The 24233-nt window shown below is 42.4% G+C and overlaps 1 protein-coding gene across 1 annotated transcript in view; it reads right to left on the bottom strand.

The window, feature by feature from the left end:
- Positions 1–23755, bottom strand: part of USP34 (ubiquitin specific peptidase 34) — a 180741-nt gene extending 156986 nt beyond the window's left edge. Inside the window, exon 1 of the mRNA XM_067462788.1 lies at positions 23236–23755. Within this exon, the coding sequence (XP_067318889.1) occupies positions 23236–23278 (43 nt within the window). The 5' untranslated portion in view covers positions 23279–23755. The remainder of the gene's footprint in view (positions 1–23235) is intronic.
- Between the last annotated feature and the right edge of the window lie 478 nt (positions 23756–24233).

Here is a 24233-nt window from a genome sequence, read left to right as displayed (position 1 = left end):
TTAAAATCAGGCCAGGTAATTCAAGAGATTGCTTCACTGCAAAATTAGTAACAATTTGTTAAATGCATGACAGCAGGTCCTACTCTCTAAAAACTTCTCATTTATCTTGGTCAGAACAATGGCTGGGTGAAGTATTTTGGGAACATGGATTTCTATCTTGACTAAGTAATGAAATAAAGTTTTTTAAAAAATGAGGTGAGATTGTCAAAAGAGAAACAGGCCACACCACATAATCATTTATAACTCTTTTGTACAAAAGGTTTAAGAATCAACATATTAAAATGCTTTCCCCAGCCTGAAAGCTTAATGTTAGGGAATGTTTTATTACCTCATCTGTCATGTAGCATGTTTTGCAGTTGGTGGTGGTTTGTGGTGGTAGGCCTAGCAGTTGGTGATGGAAGGGACAATGTAAGTCTTAGTTCTAAAGGATATAAGGAGTTAGCCTTGGGACTGATCTTCGGGAGAAAAGTATTTGTTTTATCTTGGTGGTAGATGCTGCTGGTTTTCCCCCAGGTTTATGGATTTTCGGTATCCTGAACCTTTGGAATCCTGGAGCCTTGACTGGCTTTGGACTGGCTTTTGACTACAGTATAGACTCTTGATCCCTTGACTTTGCCTACTGAACTCTCAGCGTTTGACCACTGAACTGGACCTTTTGACTACGGTGTTATCTTGAACCAGCAACAGTGTTTGCTGTCAGTTTTTGTTTTATATTCTGTGGCTGAGTGCTATCCTTATGTTTGATATTTTGGACTATTATAACATCCAGAAAGTAAGTGCTGTTTTATTTAAACTGTTTGATACAAACTGGGTGATTGTTTGATTCATCTCTGCCTGAATAGCGGCAGTGCCCTGGCATCGTGACATCACCTTCCAATCCTATTTAAGTTAGGGACAGGTAGACTGTTGTTACAGAAGCAAGCTGAAAATGAAGATAGTAGCGCAGGCACCCAGCTCGTTTACTTAGTCGCATTCCAACCTTTCAGCAGATAATGTAAACACACAAATGTATGTGACAGTATGAACAGGAGAAAGAATTCTAGTTCAGTCTCTACTTCCAGCTAACAAAAAAAATATCATTTGTAATTGTGTTGCCACACTATATTTTTTAAAAGTGTTCCTTACTAAGGAACGAAGATAGTTTACAAATATACTCTGCATGAAAAAGGTTCCTGGAGACTTGAGGATAAGCCTCCTGATTGAAAGTCTAGAAAGTTGCTACCAGTTAAACAATACTGAGATAGACTGGGATGGAGATTGGGCATCCTCCCCCAAGTAGATACAGAACAGGGGATGCCTGGCTTAACAGCAGTACATGTGAAAAATATCTTGGGAGTCCTCATGCACAACAAGCTAAACATAAGCCAACAATGTCATGCAGCAGCTAAAAAAGCCATAGGATTTTGGCCTGCATAAATAGGAGTCTAGTGACTAGATCCAGGGAAGTCATGCTACCCCTCTATTCTGCTATAGGGCAAAATAGAAGGGGCCTGAGGAACCTCAAAATGATGGGGGGGGGGGGTTGAGACCTTACAAGACTGATATAATCGTTTGTTCATTTGTTTTATTGGGCACAACCACTGGCCTTTTTCTTTTTAGTTGCCTTTATTATCTTGCAAGGTCTACAATATAGCACTGTAATATTATGTAGGCTTTTAAATGGTCTTATTGGTTTTGACTATGTGTTTTGAATAAGGCCTGTGTTTAATTCTATTTAAATGTGTGTATTCTTTGGATTTTAATTTACATATTGCATGGCTTTTAATGTTAGCATCTTTGAGTCTTCTATGTGAGAGAAGAAGTGGGACATGAACACATAATATAGTAATAGAATAGAATACTAAGGCTTGTCCATGCCATTGCATTTCTATGTATGGTTGTGAAAACCAGACAATGAAGAGAGCTGCTAGGAAAAATAATAAACTCATTTTAAATGTGGTGCTGTAAGTTCTATAGACACTCTGGGCTGCTAAAAAGGCAAACAAATGGGCCCTAGAACAAGCACTCAACTCTTCCTAGAACAGTGGTCTTCAACCTATAGGTCCCCAGATGTTTTGGCCTTCAACTCTCAGAAATCCTAACAGCTGGTAAACTGGCTGGGATTTCTGGGAGTTGTAGGCCAAAACACCTGGGGACCCACAGGTTGAGAACCACTGTCCCAGAGGCTAAAATGACCAAACTGCGACTCATGTACACTAACACCTTAACTTAAAAGTTTAATTTGTTAGGTGACCAGTATAAAGGCTATGCAGATGGCAATACGATCAATCCCACCATTTGACACCAATTATAAAGGCACGTCGTGTGGCCAAACAATATAACTGGACAGGGGGCAAACAGATACCACCAACTGTCCCTCCTTTAATAAAGAATTCACTGGCACCAATATAACGTTTGAGGGGATGTCTCTCTATTTAAACTTTCGCTGCCACCATAAGTATAAGTACAGGAACCCTCTAGCTGGTTAAATTATTAAAACAGCTTTTTAGACCACCAAGTACTGTGTCTTTTAAATGGCTTCTTTGAAGGAAAACAGGTGAGGTTGAATTAAAAGGAAAAGGGACTAAATCCACAAATGTACACTTGACTCAGGCTTAAGTTTAAAAAAAAACAAGTAAAGTTTATTGATAGAGATACAGAATGAAGTGAATGCAGTTTAATAAGCTTGGCTGTTACAGATAAAATGTTCTTGGTCTTGAAAACGTAACGGTTGCATGAGAATGGTCCTTTCTTTGTTACAAATAGAAAACCCAGCTATTTCTTCCCTAAATAGCTGTAACCAGTTTGCCACAGCTTACTTCGCTGGCAAATTTCAGGCAAACTGCCTATTCTTATCACGAACTCCTAATTCTGTAATCCTGCTCTAACTCTAACATCAACAGACTGACTGACTAAAGAAGCTTCTTTCTTTCCCTCCAAACAGTCTAACTCCGCCCCCCTTTAAACAACCAATCCTGGCTGTTTCAAGGCTGGCTCAGGCCTAGGCCACTCCCCCTCTCTGAACTAGAGCCTTCCCTAAACTAAAATGGCTCCTGCTGCCCTCTGCCAGGCCTTCTAAGGCTGAAACTAACTAGCCTGCCTCTCCTAGGCCCTGCCACCCAGGCTGGCAAGGTAAGGGATCTTCACAACCAGCTCTTAACTCAAAATACTCTTATCTCAAAGTGAATTTTCCAATTGAAATCTTATTAATCTGTTTCTAATCGCCCCATGTAAAAATTGTTATGTGTTTTTAAATATGAAAATGCACTTTATAAATAACAAATAATGTATAACATTAACATGAAACAATAAAAATGGAAGATCAACTTTAAAATGGTAGAAGCATAACGTTGAGGAAAGGAAACACATCTCAGGTAACAAAATGTGTGTTAGCCAATGTAACAGCAAGGCAAAACCTTCATATTCACATGGAACTATTTTAAAAAATCAACTTTAAAATGGTAGAAGCATAAAGTTGTGGCACAATGGTAGAAGCACAAAGCGAGGAGGCAGAAGCATTATTTACTTCATACGGTACTCATTCCACCCTCCCTCCTCTCTTGCTCTCTCTCTCTCTTCATAAAGCCAAACATACCAGGAATAAAAACGACATAAAATCAACTAACCCAAATCTCCTCAAAGCAAAAAAGCAATCTCCCAAAATGGGCAAAAGCACAAGGCACAGAGGCTGTGCCCTTGAAGCTCTCAAGCCCTGTACTCTGGGGCTAGCGCCTCCTCTGGCACTAGCTCTTAACTCAAAGCTCTGCTCTTATGTCAAAGCAAAACCAAACCAAGCAACAGCACTTAACTCAAATGCTCTTCAGACACTCTTAAGGAGAGGTTCCACTGTACTGGGAAGATACGACTTACTAAAAAAGACAATAACGTTTGGTAATGTAGAAGACAATAGAAAAACAGGAAGACTGCATACAGATGGAGACATTCCATCAAGAAAACCATGGCGCTGACTCTGCAAGACCCAAACAAGGTTGTTGAAAGAGAGATTTGGGAGTCTCTCATTTGTAGCATCATCCTAAGTCAAAAGCTGACTTGATGACAATTAACCGCACAATTTACATCTTGCCCTTCAAATACAAGTGTTTCCAGGCCAGCTTCATCAACAGTTGATGAGAAGGGAGAAAAACGATGTGCCCAAGAAAGTTAGTAATTCTATGGCTATTCTTCAGGCTAAATAGGCAGACAAAAAATGAATATTAACTACAGAGATGGCATGAGGTACTTGTAAGCAGGTTTACTAATCACTAAATCAATCTCTTCTGGCAGGCCTACCCAGTCAATTTTAAACCATGAATTTTAAATTTACTTTCTATTACCATTGTATTTTAATATTTGTGCCATGTATGGTGATATATGTGTCTTATAGTAATTTTTGGTATACTTATTTTATTGTATACATTTTATGTTGATGTGTTTGACTGTGTTGTGCCCTGCCTTGAGCTGTGAGAAGAGGGTAACACATCATCATCATCTGCTGGCCACTAAGTGAACCCCACTGTTGCCTCTCCCAGGTAACCCTATTTATTCTTCGTGTCCTCCGTGAAATGCACACTTATGGGTTATCCTTCGCGCATGCGCAGCAATCCGGAACTTTCTAGAAATTTTAAATGATTTTTAAATGATTATTTAAGTACAACACAAGCCCCGCCCATCCCCCGCCCCCCCCGGTATATAGGCCCTGCCGTGCGCCTGAGAGGTAGTTCCTTTTTCCACGCCAAACAGGCAGCATCGTCAGGACTCTCTAGCTTCTTTGGACTTTGGCTTCCCTTGACTCAGGACCGTCTCTCGACCTCCCAAACTCTCCTTACCTACCTCGGACCGGCTGACTACTCTTTATTCAGGCTAGAATGTCTTCCCTTTGTTTTAAAAATTGTTCTGCCTGCGGGGCTAATCTCCCCGAGGCAGACAGGCACTCAAAATGTCTCCTTTGCTTAGGAGAAACCCATAATCTCCAATCGTGTGAGATTTGCCAGAGCTTTACCTCCAGAGCGCGCAAAGGCAGAGATGCCAGGCTGAAAGCTCTGCTTTATGAGCGGGCCCTGGCCCCGCAAACGGCTCCTACCCCCTCCCAATCTTCCCCTGTACAGGAGACTTCCCAGCCTTCCTCCCCACAAGTTGGGGATAGGCGGGACAAAAATCAGGCAGACACTCCCATTGGGGAGCCGCCAAAAAAGAAATCTAAGGCACCAAAACAAACCACGAGGTCTTCAAAATCAAAAGAAAAAACTAACAAGCAAAAAAAGGGACGGCAACTCACTGGCACACAGCCCTTGAGTCCCCCTGTGTTACAAACTGTGCCTTTCCTTCCCGGTTCCGTGCTCCATCTACAGGAACCGCTCCCAAACATCCTCCAAATGGAAGACCCCTCCCACCTCCCTCCCTTGGAGCTCTTAGCTCCGCACCTCGAGCTGGAAACGCAGCCTCCGGCTGACCTCTCTCTCTCTCCTCCTCCTCTCCCTCCGTCTCAAACCTCGCCTCCTCCCTCCCCCAGCCCTCCTCAATCCCCGGAACCGGGCGAATCCCCGTCACCCGCGCTGCCCAGCACCTCGGCGCAAGCCGCCGGGCGCCGCCGCCGCTCTCCTTCCCCGGTTCCGCGCCAATCTGGAGCTCCCTCCATTCCCCCTTCCAAGAAGATGCGCTTTCTTCCCGCAGGGCAGCAGCATCCTTATGGATACCACGACTACCCTTACCACCTCTATCCTCCTCCTCCTCCTCCCTTCCCCTTCTATCCTTATTACTACCCCCACCCCCCTGATAACTTCAGGGAACCACAGCCTCCACACCTCCTGGATCCAAACCTCCCTCAGCCTCCACGTGACCCTCCTTCAGCCACACTCTCTCGCCCTCCAGATCCCCAAACAGAAATGGACCCGCAAACCTTCTCCATTGATCCAAACATGCCCCCCCAAATAGACTCAGAGACCATTGATTTAGAGTCTACAGATGACACACCAGTTATCCAAGACCCCCAACCAGACCCTGACCCTTCTCCTCAACACCTAGAAGATTTCAAAAAAATTTCAGCACTATTGATAAGACTCGCCAGAGCTCTAAACCTTGCCACACCTGAACCCACAGATACTGTGACAGATCCATGCTTCACCTCCTCTGAACAACAAACGCCTACATCCACTGTGTTGCCCACTCTCCCATATCTGTTGAAAATCCTAAAAAATACAGGAGTTGCACCAGCCTTGGTTCCAGCAACTCCTAAAAGAGCAGAGAACTTATACCGTATTGATCTATCAACAGCCTCTTGGCTCTCTAAGATGCCTAAAGCAAATTCTGTGGTTACCGATGCTCAACCAAAACCTATTCAAAGAAACCAAGCATCCCCCTCTGACAAAGAAGGGAGAAAGCTAGACTCTATGGCCAAAAAATTGTATTCCTCAGCATGCCTTTTCGCACGCATGGCTCATTATGGGGTTTATATGAGTGTCTACCAAACTCACCTTTGGAACAAAATATCCCCATACTTAGATCTATTACCACCAGCTGATCAACCGTTGGCTAAAGCCTTCCATCAGGAAGCCCTCCTATTGGCCAAACTACAAAAAGACCTAGCAAAAAACACAGCTGACACCTCTGGAAAGCTTATTGCAGGCTCTGTAGCCCTTCGCCGCCATGCATGGCTTAGGGCAGCAATTCTTTCCCAATCTCAACGTTCTCTCATTGAGGACCTCCCTATGGATGAGGCAGGCCTGTTCAACCCAGAGACTGACTCACAATTGGAGCACTCTCATAAAATGAAACAAACAGTGTACAAATATGACCAACAACCGTACACTTACCAAAGACAACGTTGGGGCTCCTATTACTATCGCCCCCAGTTTTATAACAGACCTTATAACAACTCTTTCTACAGAGGACGACAAAGACCATATACGCCTGCGGCATCTACAAGACGCCCTTCGCTCCCGTCTAGAGGTCAGTACCGTGGTACCAGGCCCTCAAACAACAACAAACGTCGTTTTTAGCATAACCTCTTCCCTCCCCTCCCCCTCCCCCAAACAACAAATCACCTACCTTGACAGATTACACTCTTTTCTCCCGCAATGGCAGTCCATTACCTCTGACACTTGGGTTTTGGACATAGTTGACAGAGGATATGCGATTGAATTCAACGAATACCCACCAGTGGGAAAAGTCATCCTCACACAACCTTCCCAGACCATATGGGAGGAGATTCACTCACTACTCCTCAAAGGAGCCATCTCTCCTATACCTCCACACACATCCAACACCTGTTTCTACTCTCGCTATTTTCTCATAGACAAGAAGGATGGGGGATTACGGCCCATCCTTGATCTCCGCAAACTCAACACCTTCATTACTCCACGTAAATTTCGTATGGTCACTCTTTCCAACATCCTCCCCTTCATTCCTGAAGGGTCATGGCTAGCAACAATAGACCTACGAGAAGCATACTTCCACATTTCAATTCGACATTCACACCGAAGGTTTCTCACCTTCACGGTCCAACACTACCACTTCTCGTTCAATTCTCTCCCGTTCGGTTTATCCGCCGCCCCCAGAGTGTTCACAAAGTGCATGGCGGTCATCGCCGCACACCTCCGCCAACAAGGTATAACAGTTTTTCCTTACCTGGACGACTGGATGTTGGCCTCATCTTCTAAATCTCAATTATACACAGATATTCATTACACCTTATCTCTTTTACAGGATCTCGGCCTGGTTGTGAACCACGAAAAATCACAACTCCAACCAACTCAGCGCATCCAGTTTATAGGAGCCATCATAGACTCTACGCTTCAAAAAGCCTTCCTTCCAGAGGACCGTTTCTTAAAACTTCAACAGGCTATTTTCTCCCTCCTCCACTCCCAACAAGCCTCAGCTTGGGCCATTCAGTCTATACTTGGCCACATGTCTTCCACCACAGCAGTAACCCCCTTCGCTCGGCTTCGGATGAGGCCCCTGCAGAACTGGTTCATCAGGGTTTTCGACCCCCTCCACGATCCACAGTCTCGAATCCTGCACCCACCACACAAGATACTCCAGTCCCTCAAATGGTGGACAAAAGCACACAATGTTCGCCTAGGCATGCCTTTCATACAGCCACACCCATCCATGTCCCTGACAACAGATGCCTCCAACTCAGGCTGGGGAGCACATCTCAAGGGATTCAGAATCAGTGGCCACTGGCTCCCTCAAGAAACACACTTCCACATAAATGCCCTGGAAATGATGGCGGTAGAGAAAGCCCTTCGGGCCTTCACCCGCATCGTCTCCAATCACATAATCCAAATAGTGACAGACAACACTGCAGTAAAATTCTATATCAACAAACAAGGGGGAACGCGGTCTCAAACACTGACGTCAATCTCAACACGCATCTGGGAATGGTGCATTCAGAGAAACATCCTCCTCATGGCCATTCATTTACCGGGCCAAGACAACACTCTAGCAGACTCACTGAGCAGAACAGCGAAAAACAATCACGAATGGCATCTCCACATATCTCAGTTCCAAGCCATTACACGCAAATGGGGGACACCCACAATAGACCTGTTCGCATCCCCAGCGAACACTCACTGCCCAATATACTGCGCAAGGCTCCGCCCTCACGTATCCCCAGGCTGTCTAGGAGACGCCTTTCTTTTCCGCTGGACACCAGACCTCATCTACCTTTTCCCCCCCCTCCCCCTCCTGTCACCTGTCATAGCCAAGATAATCCAGGACAACTCCAACTGCGTCCTGATCACCCCTTGGTGGCCACGCCAACACTGGTTCGCCACCCTCCTCCAAATCTCCAACGGGGACTATTTCCACCTTACCCCCATTCCAGACCTCCTCACAGTGGAGAACGGGCTCGTTCTCCACCCAGACCTCCACTCCCTCCGCCTGACGGCGTGGAGGATCAGACCACATTAAACTTCTCAGAAGAAGTATCGCGTATACTCCTCGCTGCTCATAAACCATCCACTACAAAGTCATATACCTACAAGTGGTCAATATTCTCAACGTTCACAAAATCAGTGGGTCACAATCCCCTCACTGCACCCACTCAGGTGGTGCTGGATTTTCTGGTCCACCTCTCCAAGAAAGGCTTCTCCCTCTCCTCTGTTAAATGTTACTTAGCAGCTATCTCTTCCTTTAGAAAAAAACGTGGCTTGCCGTCCCTTTTTCAAGACAATTTGGTTCAATTGTTTCTAAAAGGATATAAAAATGTTCATCCTCCTCTCTCCCTTCCCCCACCACAATGGAGCCTGGAGCTAGTACTATCTCAACTATCAAAACCTCCCTTTGAGCCTATGGCCTCTAATGATATCTCTCACCTCTCCTGGAAAGTTGCATTCCTAGTGGCCATCACCTCGGCCAGAAGGACCAGTGAACTCGCGGCCCTTCGATCAGACCCACCATATATAAGATTTCATGATGACAAGGTTGTACTGCGAACCGATGTCACTTTTCTACCAAAGGTAGTCTCCCACTTCCACATGTCTCAAGACATCATACTACCAGCCTTCTTCCCAAACCCATCCTCTCCTCTCGAGGTGGCCCTCCACTCACTAGATGTTAAAAGGGCCCTTTCATTCTATCTCCATAGAACATCCCCACACAGAAAATCTCCCAGACTGTTTTTAAAATACAGGAAAGACATGATGGGGCACCCTGTATCTTCTCAGGGGTTGGCCTCATGGATCGTCTCTACGATCCGCCTAGCCTACCAATTGGCAGGGAAACAGCCACCATCTCAACTGGTGGCCCATTCAACCAGATCGGTCTCCACCTCTCAAGCCTTTTTGCGTGGAGTTCCACTGGATCAAATCTGGAGAGCTGCTACGTGGTCCACACCGTCCACGTTTGCATCCCACTACAAACTGGATGTACTAGCCAAGAAGGATGCAGCCTTCGGCAGAGCTGTACTGTTTTCCTGCGTGGCATGACCCACCTCCAGGTCAGTAGCTTGCTATTCACCCATAAGTGTGCATTTCACGGAGGACACGAAGAATAAATAAAGGTTGCTCACCTGTAACCGTATTTCTTCGAGTGTCCATCCGTGAAATTCACACGACCCGCCCGTCCTCCCCTCTGTCATGCCTATTTGTGTTACGCCGCTATTTGGCGCTTGGGAACTACCTCTCAGGCGCACGGCAGGGCCTATATACCGGGGGGGCGGGGGATGGGCGGGGCTTGTGTTGTACTTAAATAATCATTTAAAAATCATTTAAAATTTCTAGAAAGTTCTGGATTGCTGCGCATGCGCGAAGGATAACCCATAAGTGTGAATTTCACGGATGGACACTCGAAGAAATACGGTTACAGGTGAGCAACCTTTATTACTTCATGCTCCTCTACCACTTCATGCTGCTGTCACCACCACATGGTTTATATTTCCTGGCTTGCCAATCTGCAAAGAATTAAAATAAGCAATCATTTGGGCCAATTCTGGCTCATTTTCTTAAACAGGAGACTGGAGAAAAACATGTATTCATAAGATTTGTAACATGCAAAGGCAAGAGAAGAAAGGAGCTGCTAGCTCTTGGCATGTACTTTTGAAAAATGAATAACAGCTGTGCTGCTCTTACAAAAGGCAGGACGACAAAAGATATATGGTCTTCCAGATCTTCTTGGACTTTCTCTTGCCATCAACTAAGCTAATCAGACAAGGTAGTGTTTGGGACTCCAACAATATTTACAGAATCAAACATTCTTCTCCACAGACCTAATGGCTTCCTTTAGCTACTTATACATAGGCCCACGCCTGGCTATCCCAAGTTTTTTACAGTTTTGTTGTGAGTAAAATAATGATCTTCACGAGTCTCCTCCTCACCCATCTATAGAAGCCTTATCATAATGCATGCATTCATTTTAAAGGTTCCATGCAAATGCATTGTTTTTACTTCCAATTAACACAAAATGATATACATGTTTATCTAGAAATCCATGGGCTTACCCCTGACAAGCAAGTATAGACTGCAACCTAAGTCTACTGATAATGACAATTTAAGTTTTCAACCAAAAATACTGCTTCTAACTTTTACAGTCCTGAATGATATAGGTCTAGGGGCACTTTTTTGTATCAGTCTTCCTGTGCGTTGGGGCAATCAGATTGGTTTTGTTTCAACTTTATCTACAATCTAACAAAGTAGACAGCTAAAGAATGCATGCAGTGTTCAATACAGATACATTTAATGGAAGTATCTGTGGTGAGATGAAGCAGACTTGTTTACCTAAGATTTTCAGAAAACATACAGACATTTTGTTCCATTAGCACTGATTCAACGGTTGTGGTTGTCACTATAGTACAGTGGTTCTCAACCAGTGGGTCCCCAGGTGTTTTGGCCCACAACTCCCAGAAATCCCAGCCAGTTTACCAGATGGGATTATAGATTATATGAGTACCCACTGCCAGATAATCTAGGATAAACAAAAAACCTGGGATCAGATCCTGGAATACAGGGCATGCCTAGAAGGGCCCTCAGAAGAAGAGCATTTAGTGGTGGGTAAAGAGTTACTGTTCCTACAGGATAGTAGGTGAGAACAAGTGTTTTTTGTGTATGTGTGTGAGCGTACAACTTTATGGTGACATTATAAATTTCATAGGGTTTTCTTAGAATGTTCCTCTTCTAGATCTCAGAAAGAAAAACACATTTTCAGAAAAACTGAGGCAGACAATATATAAATTGCTGAATTCCTGTAGTAACACAAGTAGTATCATGAACCAATGTAACACTTTGCTGCATCACCACCAGTTCATTTCCAGATGTGATTTTCCATAATTTTAAATCTCTAAACAGGTTAAGACTAGAAAAACAAAAAACTCTCTTCCTGTATGACCCTGCCCATAATCTGAATTTATCTGAAGAGCCCTCTCTAATATGTACCACCATCCGCAGTGGAAGTACTAACAGACAGAACAAGTGAGGGACCCACTCCAGGGGACCTCTCTACTTAGAAGCTGGTGCAGACTGCTTCTTTACTTGAGTGAATACCGCCACCTATTGAATCTTTTTTTTTTCCATTTAAGTATTTTCATGTAAATTAGACCACTTTGTTTTCTGGGCTATTTTTTAGAGATTTCAAGAAGCACAGGGGGGGTGGGGGGATTTAACCTCCTTTTAAGCATTCACATGTTTACTCTCTCCACTATTAACATATTTACCTGAATATAATGCTCACTTTTTTTGGCTACATGGCCTTCCAAAATTGGGGTGCGCATTAGATTCGCATAACATGCTAATCTTAGAGCTGAGCCAAAACAAAAGGGGGGGGGGCGCTTCAGGAGTTGCACCTGGAGTGTCTATTTGAGGGACGTCATCGTTAATTTAATTGCCAACGCTCAATACTATGCAATGCTGGGATTTGTAGTTTGGTGAAGCATCAGCATTCTTTAGCCCATAGCACTGATCCAGGGCAGTTAAAGTGGATTCATTCTATAGCATAGATGCACCCCAAGGTTTTCTTTTCCATTACTGGAAGCTTTGGTGTCCTAACACTATTGCTTTTAAAGGCATTATTAGCATGCAGCCACTGTAATGCAGACCTTTTTTTGGCCAAATTACAAGAATGCACTTTTTGCGGCTGTGCATTATATTTGCCAGCAAATACTTTTTTTGTTTGTTTCAAGGTTTTGAAATTAGCGGTGTGCATTACATTTGAGTAATACAGGTATATTGCTTGGGTATATGGCCCCTCGACTCTGGAACTCTCTCCCACCAGAGATCAGAACCGCCCCTTCTATCCTGACATTCAGGAAGCAGGTGAAGACGTGGTTATGGAGACAGGCATTCGATGAGTGAGCCAACACCCTGAGATATGGATGGAGGATGATGAACATCAAATTTAGTGGGACGACTGACCATTGTATTTATTGAATGTAATTGCTGTTTTAATGTTTTAATGTTTTATTGTAATATGTAGTATGATGTTTTATTGACTGTATGTGATATTATGGTTGGAAACCGGTCTGAGTCCCTCAAGAGAGGTGAGAAGGTCGGTATACAAAACTTTTAAATAAAAAAAAAATAATTCATTGCAGTTTGCTTTGTGGCTCATCTTTGGTAGTTAAGGTTTTCAACTACAATGGCAAAATATAGATAATTTGTTAAAGTCAGTTTAAAAGAAAATCTTCTAAAATAAATATTACTTCCAAATGAATGAGTGAGTGTACCTTGACATCAAGAAGCATCATCATATGCCATAAATCCTTTTCAGTGGAACCGATAGTTTGAGATTGATCCTAACCAAATTTGTAACTACTTTCTGCACACTACTGTTATTGCTTCTTTCACCAGAACTACATGATCATCTATTATGTCCCAGAAGTCAAGCTTTGGACACCAAAGCATTATTTATTTATTTATTTTATTTATTTACTATGCTTCTATACCACCATTCTCAGCCCGAGGGCGACTCATGGCGGTTCACAAAACGGCACAATTTGGTGCCCACAACAGTACAAAAATAATTTAAACATTAAAAACATTTAACACAGGTAAAAAATTCATTACAATTTACATCACAATGTGGAAATTTGCTTTGACATATTTATTTTAATTTCCCATGGTTAAAAGGGTCACTCAACTTTCAGGAGCTTAGTCAAGTGGGACAAGAGTTTATAAAGGGAAACAGGTGGGAAATAACACATTTCATGAATGGAACTTGTCCAAGCAAATAAAATAAAAATGTATTAGTGACAACGCACTATATCATAACTCTCTCAATTCTACAAATCTGCATTTCCTTCACAAAAGCTCTTAAATAATTACAATTCCTCATAAACAATTACAAATTAGCAGTCCATATAATTTTATGTGAATTTCCTCATTTAACACAGGACTGCTACCCAGTTTTCCTTGGAATTTTACCTAATCTTTGGTTATTGAGCAAATTGGGAATTTTATCTAACCTTTTGATTATTGTGCAAACATCTCAATGCTTAAAAAAACAGATTTCAGACTGAATGATTATTGTGAGTATTACAGATTTTAATTTAATGATTTTATTATATAGTACCTTGTGGAAATGTTGGAACTGGGTATAAACACTTAACATAAAAACTACAGGAACAACAAAATTGAAGACCATGAGGTTCTTCAAGATAAGCCAATACAGCAATATGGCTTATATGTCTTTGCGAAATATGTCTTTGACTCTTCATCCCCAAAACAAAACATAACCAAAAAAACCCCTCATTATGAAAACAGTCAGTTACACTCTAGTTTTGTACTTGAGTTTTACTGGGGTAGAGGTCAGGTTTGTGAAGGTCAGCAATAGATTTTTTTTAAAAGTGAAATATTACTTCCTGAATAATCCCCCCTCCTCCGAATGTCTTTTTTTTAAAAAAAAATCTGAGTTTTATTAACAGTTTTTGGGGCAAAATAAATGGTTAACTGCATCTTTCAGTTAACTATTTGGAATTAGATGGAATTAGATATGTTTACATTGAATAACTCAGCAAGATAGGTAGACAGGGGTCTGGAGAGCATTGTACCAAAATCCAGAAGACAACTCAAATGGTCCTGACCATGACATCAGTTTCCACTCCAGATTAAGTTCTAGAGGTCTGGTTCTTCAGGATCACGAAAATCACTTTATCACTCATGTTTCACAGTGATGTTCACAGGAACCATTTCACGTCAACAAATGGTTTCTAAACATTTTAACTTGAGTGATTTATTGAAAGGAAGCAAGAAAGGACCAACCAGGTCATTTTAAAGACAAGAAACATTATCAAATTATAAACTACATAGACAAAAACCCCTCAATTCATCTGTAAAGCTCAATGCAAACTGATGGTACAGTGAAGTCTCGCTTATCCAACCTTCACTCATTCAATGTTCTGTATTATCCAATGCAGTCCAGTGTGGGAGAAAGAAAGAACTCTTTTCTGTTTTGGTGCCAAATTTGTAAATACAGTAATTACTACATAAAGTTACCTTGTACTGAACTGCTTTTTCCATCCATTTGTTGCCAAACATTATGCTTTGGTGCTTAATTTGTAAAATCATAATGTAATCATAATGTAATTTGATGTTTAATAGGCTTTTCCTTAATCTCTCCTTCTATTCAACATTTTTGGTTATCCAACATTCTGCCGGCCCGTTTATGTTGGATAAGCGAGACTCTACTGTAGCTGCTTGGGGGAAAGTTTTGGGGTTGGATGTCATCATCAGATGCTATATAGAGCTGGATGAGAATCAATAAACTAAATCTGAAACCCATTAAGACAGAGGCTCTGTGCTTTTGTGTTTTTAGTTGTGAGAACTGGGTAGACCAGCAGCCCTAGATGGGGAGATACTATCCCTGGAGGAGGTGTGTAGCTAGTACTCCTAAATCTGAGAGGTTCAGCAACTCTTGAGTGTTTGAGATCAGCCCTGTCCGGGAGAGCTAGGCACAGTAGTCCATAAACTTCCTATTTCCTCACTATCCAGTCATTGCATTTAAAGAGAGCGGAGCCCCCGGTGGCGCAGTGGGTTAAACCCCTGTGCCGGCAGGACTGAAGACCAACAGGTTGCAGGTTCGAATCCGGGGAGAGGCGGATGAGCTCCCTCTGTCAGCTCCAGCTCCCAAAGCGGAGACATGAGAGAAGCCTCCCACAAGGATGATAAAGACATCAAATCATCCAGGCGTCCCCTGGGCAACGTCCTTGCAGACGGCCAATTCTCTCACACCAGAAGCGACTTGCAGTTTCTCAAGTCATTCCTGACACGACAAAATAAATAAATAAATAAAGAGATTTCTGAAACACATGCTACCCTTTCTGTCTTATATACAAACATGCCAAGGATAAAATGCACAGTATTTTCTGTATTCTGTTAGGTATATGTGAAAGCTTTTTTAATAATGGAAATTTAATTTTGTTTCTGGGTTTCTCTCAAGGCTCAGTCCCTTTCAATAAAATGCAGATGCAATCCCAATTGTCCAGCAGGCAGGACTGAGGGCTGCTGGCAATCTGCAACTTAGAACTTTGCATCATGATCTCACTCGTCTTTCTTGATTTTTTAAAAAATAGATTAATCTAAAATTGGTGTTTCCAGCAATAAATTAACACTGCTATGCAGCAAAAGGTTTCTTGAACATTCTAAAAAACTACAATAAACTAGAAAATCTTCTAAATCATTAAATGGAGATAGTGATTTCTTGCAAGTGTTCTCCACTCACCCAAACTGGGTCATATCGCCCCACAGGTGATAACAGCACAAGATAGATGTTTAACTTCTGTAGTATTTTAAATTTTTCTCTGCTATGGTTCACATCAGGGGTCCTCAAACTATAACCCAAGGGCCGAATACGGCCCTCCAAGGTCATTTACCCAGCCCTTGCTCAGGGTCAACCTAAGTTGGAAATGACTTGAAAGCACACAACAACAACAACAACAACAACAGTAATCCTATCTCAAAAGCAGGTCCACACTTCCCATTGAAATACTAATAAGTTTATATTTGTAAAAATTGTTCTTCATTTTAATTATTGTATTGTTTTTAAGTGTCTTTTGCACTACAAATAAGATATGTGCAGTGTGCAAAGGAATTCAATTTTTTTTTCAAATTATAATCCGGCCTTCCAACAGTTTGAAGGACTGTTACCTGGCCCTCTGTTTAAAAACTTTGAGGTCCCTGGTTCACATGTTGCATGTGCTACATATGTGGACTTGTACATATCACAATTTATTCTATTATTAGGGATTTTTAAATGTCTTAGCTACTCACAAGGTTGATGACATTCTCATTCTTATGAAAACTCACACCAGGAAATAAATCACCACCACCACCAAATAAAAATTCTCCCAGAACTCTTAGTTATAATTAGGCAAATCATCACAGGCTCACGCTGCAGATGAACCAAAGTTTAACTGTCAGTGTGCATACATATATAATTTTCCATCACTTAAAACCAGGCATTTGACTATAACGTCTAACAAGTCACAATGTTAGACTTACTCGAAAATAGCAAAAGTAAACCCACTAACCAGGGAATAAAGTGGGTGGGATTAAAATATACTTATTTCTGCGTAGACATGAACAGTATTGGATATCATGGTTAGTGGGAAATGTTAATGAAAATACAATCTAATTCAAGCAGAAAGTATTGTAACTTGCATAGCCATTTTTTTAAACTGGTCCACCTATTACAGTTACATCTCTGCTGCATATCTCTTCAAAACACACAAAAACTATCTTATAAGTGAGCCAATAGAATACAAGCCAAATGAAACACAATTTATCATTCTTTCCACTCCATTGTCAATGCTGTGCTTCAGAATACTCCTATTTCAAAATAAGATCACGATAAACCTCACTGTTTGTGGAAATGTTATCTACTACAGTCATTCCAGATGCATTTCAACCTCAATGACACCATATATCACGCCTGCACACCATCTTCAAATTTATATCTATATCAGTTAGAATGTTAAAGGCCATATAATTAACTGGCAAAAATAATAACCTACAAGGCTAAAACCATGGTCAGAGGCAACTCACTATGATCTATTACACTTAACTTGTAAATAAATCCATGCTATTATCATACTGATCTGCATCCAAATATTAGAAATGGACGTATCAAATACTCAAAATAAGGACAAGTAACCAATCATCTCCTGAATAGTAAGATGCTTTGGTTACAAGTAAATAATCAACTCAACTGATAAAGCAACTTAACAAGAACTTAAGAACTTAATGTTTTATCATTTTATTTAATTTATTCAGTTTTCCAGGGCTTTCTACAATCTAAAGGTCAATAATTAAATTGCTAATTTCCAAAAGAGTAGTCAGTATCATACTTAGATTACCCCACTATCTAAAAAGGACTATGGATGAGAAATACGTTTGTATTGTTTAGCCTAGAAACATATTAAATCTTACAATAGTTAAAAAGTAATAAGACAATGGGTTTGTAATAAACTAGAACTACTGTATTTTATAACTGCAGTCTAAACCCTATGCATATATTACATGGAAACAAATTTCAGCCAGTTGCAGAGAGAAAATAACAGAAACATCCTACTTCAAAATGGCTGTTTTAAATAACTGAATATATTTTTGTTTCTTTTGCTCCAGATAAAGAAATTAGACAAGATGGACAGAAAAGAGAAAAACAGGTGTAAACAAACAGTAAGACAAAAATGCATGTGTGGAATAGTGGAGAAAATTAGCTCTTCTGACATTTTATCAGAAAATTATAAAACTAGAATTTATAACAGACACAAAGCAGGAAATAAACCAATACTAACATCACTACAACCTCCTCCTCCACAGTAACCCCAGCCATCCAAAACAGAGGGGGTCATTCCAGTTCAAAGAACTCCTTGTCATCTCCGCTTAGGATCCCACTGCTGTGAGCAAGGCGGGAAGAGAGGATTGCAACTACAGCTTTACTCCAACCCTGCTTGCAACACATACAAGTGCGGCCCAATTGCAGACGAGGTTGAACTAGGCCTCATTTCCCTTCTTAGGAAGGCACAATTCAAAGGAGCATCCAGAGATAAGAAATAAAAAAGCCAGGGGTACTTCTTCCTTCACCCACAACACTTCTCCCACAGTCACTTTTCATCTGAGAGGAAAGATGCCCACTAAGGCCTGAACCCTACAATATACTGGGGGGAAAGGGATTAAGGAAAAAGGAAATAATCCGTATTCTTCACCGAGCACAAAAAGCACAACTGACCATCTGCAGCATACTATACTCGGAAGTCGGTTCCAACCGGAGTCTGCTATTCCCAAATAAAACCTAGCTCTCATTCCCCATGGAATCTCTGCAGAAAGGATGGCACAACCTTTATCCGGGAACTGGCCTTCCCTGTTTTGTTTTTTAATTATATATTGCAAGCCTCTCCTCCTACAAAGAAGGCCGGTTTTAAAAAAATGGAGAAGAGGGACTTGGAGAGGAGGGGATTAAGCGAGGTGCTAACAATTCTAATCCTTCTTTTTCACCCCCCTCCTCAGAATCTGTCCTTTTCAACATCTCCCTTCCTGCAAGGCTACTCTTTCCACCCAAAAGATATTGCATTGACGGAATAATATTTAAAAATGAAAAGATTTGGGAGACAGTATCAGAGGAGTAAAATGTGCAAGATTCTCCTCCTCCTCCTTTGCAAGATGGACAGATGTTAAATAGATCTGATGAGGAGGGATCAGAGAAAGAAAATGGAAGTTTCTCCTTTGCAATACAGCAAAATAGATAGCTATCTGATGGGGGGTGGAGGACGAAAGTGAGTAATATTCTCGTCCTTTGCTAGACAGATACATAGATATATACGTGTGTGTTTGTGATATGAAGGAATCAGTAGGAAATAAATAGCATTCTCCTTCTCTTTTGCAAGATAGATACATGGACATGTATGTTATGGAAAGATTTGAGGAGGAAAATGTGTAAGATTCTCCTCTTCCTTAGCAACACACACACATATATATTATATAGAGGGGGATCAGAGGAGGAAAATGTGTGAGGTGCTCCTCCTCCTTTGCAATATAAATACATTAATATACCATATATAATGGGGGATCAGGGGAGGAAAATGTGTCAGGGTCTCCTCTTCCTTTGCATTACAGACACATACAGATATATGATTTGGAGGGGGACTGTAGGAGGAAAATGTGTGAGATGCTCCCCCTTTTAAATATAAATATACACAATGGGGGGAGAATTGGAGAAAGAGAATGTGCAATGCATACACACACACACAAGCATATATATATATACATATACAAACACACACACACACAATATGGTGGAACTGAGGAGGAAAATTTATGGATTCTGCTCCTCATTGGTAATATAAATACATATGGAAATAGATAGAAAAAGGAAAGGAACTGGAGAAGCAAAATGTGTAGAATTCTCCTCCTTTGCAATATATACATACAATACATAATATGGGGGATGGGAGGAGGAAAGCATGTAAGATTACCCTCCTCTGCAAAACATCTATCTGTATACATGTTTGTGTGTGTGTGTGTGTGTGTGTGTGTGTGTGAATGATAGGGGAATGGGAGGATAATGTGTAGATTTCCCCTCCTTTGGAATATATACGTAAATGCCAAATATAATATGGGAGGTGAGAGGAAAACATAGAGAATCGTCCTCTTTTGCAATATATAAACACAATACAGGAAATGGAAGGTGAGAGGAGAAAAACATGTAAGATTCTCATCTTCTGGAAAATCTATATCTGTGTGCGTATATATATATATATATAGTCTGTGTGTGCATAATATATATTCTAAGTTTACATAAGAATGTGTATGTATATATGTGTGTGCGCGCGCGTGTGTGTAATGGGGGATGGGAGGACGAAAATGTGTAGAATTCCCCTCCTTTGCAATATATACATACAATGCATAATATGGGAAAGGAGAGGAGGAAAACACGTAAGACTCCCCTCCTCTGCAAAACATCTATCTGTATATATGTATATATATGTGTGTGTGTGGGAGGAGGAAAATGTAGAGAACTCTCCTCCTGTGAAATACATAAACACAATACATGATATGGTAGATGAGAGGAGGAAAACATGTAAGATTCTCCTCCTCTGCGAAATCTATATCTAAGTGTATATACACATATATAGAGTGTGTATGTGTGTGTGTGTGTGAATGATAGGGGATAGGAGGAGGGAAATGTAGAGAATTCTCCTTTGCAATGCATAAATAAATACAATACAGGGAGATGACAGAAGGAAAACATGTACAGTTTTTCCTTCTCTACAAAACAACTATCTGTGTATATATGCGTGTGTGTGTGTGTGTGTGTGTGCATATATATATGATGGGGGATGAGAGGAGGAAAATGTAGAGAATTCTCCTTCTTTGCAATGCATAAATAAATACAATACAGAATACAGAAGACGAGAGGAGGAAAACATGTAAAGATTCTCCCCCTCTGCAAAGCATCTATTTATATACATGGAAGTGTATATATGTGTAGGTATGTGTGTGTGTATAATATATAGAAATGAATGATAGGTGATGGTAGGAGGAAAATGTAGAGAATTATTTTCCTTTGCAATATATAAATACAAGACAGGATATGGGGGATGGGAGGAGGAAGACATAAAGATTCTCCTCCTCTGCAAAGCATCTATCTGTATATGTCTAAGTGTATATATGTGTGTATGTATGTGTGTATGTATGTATGTATAAATAAATGATAGGGGTTGGAAGGAGGAAAATGTAGGGAATTATTTTCCTTTGAAATATATAAATACAATACAGGATATGGGGAATGGGAGAAGGAAGGCATATAGAGTCTCCTTTTCTGCAAAGCATCCATCTGTATATATGTAAATAGATCTGTAAGTGTGCATATGTGTGTGTGTGTATGTATATATGTATATGTACATATATATTTATATACTAGCCATCCCCTGCCACGCGTTGCTGTGGCCCAGTCTGCGTATATGTGTTTTGTGTGTGTATATATTGGCGTATATGTGTATATATATGTGGTTTTGTGCATGCACTGTTTTATATATGGTTTTGTGTATATATTTGTGTATATATGTGGTTTTGCGCTGTTTTATATATGTGTGTGTGTATGTGCTTTTTAAGTCTCTGCTGTGAGTGATGGTCACTTGTTGGCCTGATAGGTGTATTGTGTCCAAATTTGGTGTCAATTCGCTCATTGGTTTTTGAGTTATGTTAATCCCACAAATGAACATTACATTTTTATTTATATAGATAATTAAATATGTGTGCGTGAATATGTATGTGCATGTGTATGTATATGTTAATCCCACAAACGAACATTACATTTTAATTTATATAGGTAAATGTCTTGTGTGCGTGAATATGTATGTGCATGTGTGTATGTGTGTGTATATATATATATATATATATATATATATGTGTGTGTGTGTGTGTGTGTGTGTGTGTGTATAACAGGCAAGGGCCAACTTCTGCCCCCCCCCCAGGTGTTTTGGACTCTCACAATTCCTAACAGCCATGTGTGTGTGTGTGTGTGTACATGTGTATACCAGGCATGGGCAAACTTTGGCCCTCCCTCCAGGAGTTTTGGACTCCATCTCTCAGTGGGATGTTAGGAATTGTGGGAGTTGGGAGTCCAAAAACCCTGGAGGGCCGAAGTTTCCCCATGCCTTGTGTATGTGTGTGTGTGCATATGTGTGTGTGTATACCAGGCATGGGCAAACTTTGGTCCTCCCTCCAGGAGTTTTGGACTCCATCTCCCAATGGGATGTTAGGAATTGTGGGAGTTGGAGGGCCGAAGTTCGCCCATGCCTTGTGTGTCTGTGTGTGTGCATACCAGGCATGGCCAAACTTCAGTCCTCCCTGCAGGAGTTTTGGACTCCATCTCCCAGCTGGTGGGCTGTTAGGAATTGTGGGAGTTGGAGTCCAAAACCCCTGGAGGGCCGAAGTTTGCCCATGCTTTGTGTGTGTGTGTATACCAGGCATGGGCATATTTCGGTCCTCCCTCCAGGAGTTTTGGACTCCATCTCCCTGAGGGATGTTAGGAATTGTGGGAGTTGGAGGGCCGAAGTTTGCCTATGCCTTGTGTGTCTGTGTATGCGTATACCAGGCATGGTCAAACTTCAGTCCTCCCTCCAAGAGTTTTGGACTCCATCTCCCATCCAGTGGGCTGTTACGAACTGTGGGAGTTGGAGTCCAAAACCCCTGGAGGGCTGAAGTTTACCCTTGCCTTGTGTGTGTGTGTGTGTATGTGTGTATACCAGGCAAGGGCCAACTTCTGCCTTCCCTCCAGCTGTTTTGGACTCTCACAATTCCTAACAGCCGTGTGTGTGTGTGTGCGCACATATGTGTGTGTATACCAGGCATGGACCAATTTCTGCCCTCCCTCCAGGTGTTTTGGACTCTCACAATTCCTAACAGCCATTCCTTGTGTGTGTGTGTGTGCATATGTGTGTGTATACCAGGCATAGGCAAACTTCAGTCCTCCCTCCAGGAGTTTTGGACTCCATCTCCCAGTGGGAAGATGTTAGGAATTGTGGGAGTTGGAGTCCAAAACCCCTGGAGGGCCAAAGTTTGTCCATGCATTTTGTATATGTGTGTGTGTATGTGTGTATACTGTATTTGTGCATATGTGTGTGTGTGTATACCAGGCATGGGCAAACTTCAGTCCTCCCTCCAAGAGTTTTGGACTCCATCTCCCATCCAGTGGGCTGTTAGGAATTGTGGGAGTTGGAGTCCAAAACCCCTGGAGGGCCGAAGTTTACCCTTGCCTTGTGTGTCTGTGTGTGTGAGAGAGAGAGAAAGTGCCCCAGCCCGCCTCCTGGGAGGCCTCCTTGTGACTCACTCTCGTTCAGCACCTCCAGCAGCTCTGCGCAGCTCTCACACATGGTTCCCTCCACAACAACAGCAGCGGCCGCCGCCTCCTCCTCCTCCCGACCATTGATTGATTGATCCGCTCCCGGTCGCCGCCGCCGCTGAGGGATGGAGGGATGGCTGGGCGGGAAGGGAGGAGGCTGGAGGGAGAGGAGGGAGAGGGGGAAGGGAGAGGAGGAGCAGGAATGGGCCTGGTATTCCAAGGAGGAGGAGAAGCGGGGAAGGAGAGGGTCTCCAGGGGAGGGAGGAAGGGAGAACGCCCAAGGCCTACGCAAGGCCGAGGAAGACCAGGCCCTCACAGGCTGCCAAGGCCTCCACCAGCCACCGCCGCCATTTTGCTGAGGGGGAAGGAAGGAAGGAGGAGAGAGTGAGAAAGAGAGAGAGAGGAGAGAGGGGCAGGCGGGAGCGCGCACGCAAGGCACGCACCAAGGCGGCGTACGTCCCCGCTCGGGTATTTCCGGAGAAGAACGGCGAAGAGGAGGAAGGGGAGGGACTTTACCCTCATTCGGCTATTTCCGGAGAAGAACGGAGAAAGGCGAAGAGAAGGAAGAGGGAGGGGTTTTACCCTCACTCGGCTATTTCCGGAGGAGAACGGCGAAGAGGAGGAAGGGGAGGGGCTTTTTTACCCTCACTCGGCTATTTCCGGAGAAGAACGGAGAAAGGCGAAGAGAAGAGGAGGAAGGGGAGGGGCTTTTTTACCCTCACTCGGCTATTTCCAGAGAAGAACGGCGAAAGGCGAAGAGAAGGAAGAGGGAGGGGTTTTACCATCACTCGGCTATTTCCGGACAAGAACGGAAAAAGGCGAAGAGGAGGAAGAGTGAGGCTTTTTTTACCCTCACTCGCTCCCTCTCTCTCTCTTCCTTCTTTCCTTCAGCCCCGCCCCTCCGAACGGGGCGGGGCCTACACCAGAGAACTTGAGGAAAGACGAATGGCCGAAAGGGGGTGACTCGGCTATTTCCGGACAGGCAC

The sequence above is a fragment of the Anolis sagrei genome, chromosome 1 (genome assembly GCF_037176765.1).
Source record: "Anolis sagrei isolate rAnoSag1 chromosome 1, rAnoSag1.mat, whole genome shotgun sequence".
Classification (NCBI taxonomy): domain Eukaryota; kingdom Metazoa; phylum Chordata; class Lepidosauria; order Squamata; family Dactyloidae; genus Anolis; species Anolis sagrei.
This window is presented reverse-complemented; position numbering and strand designations above follow the sequence as displayed.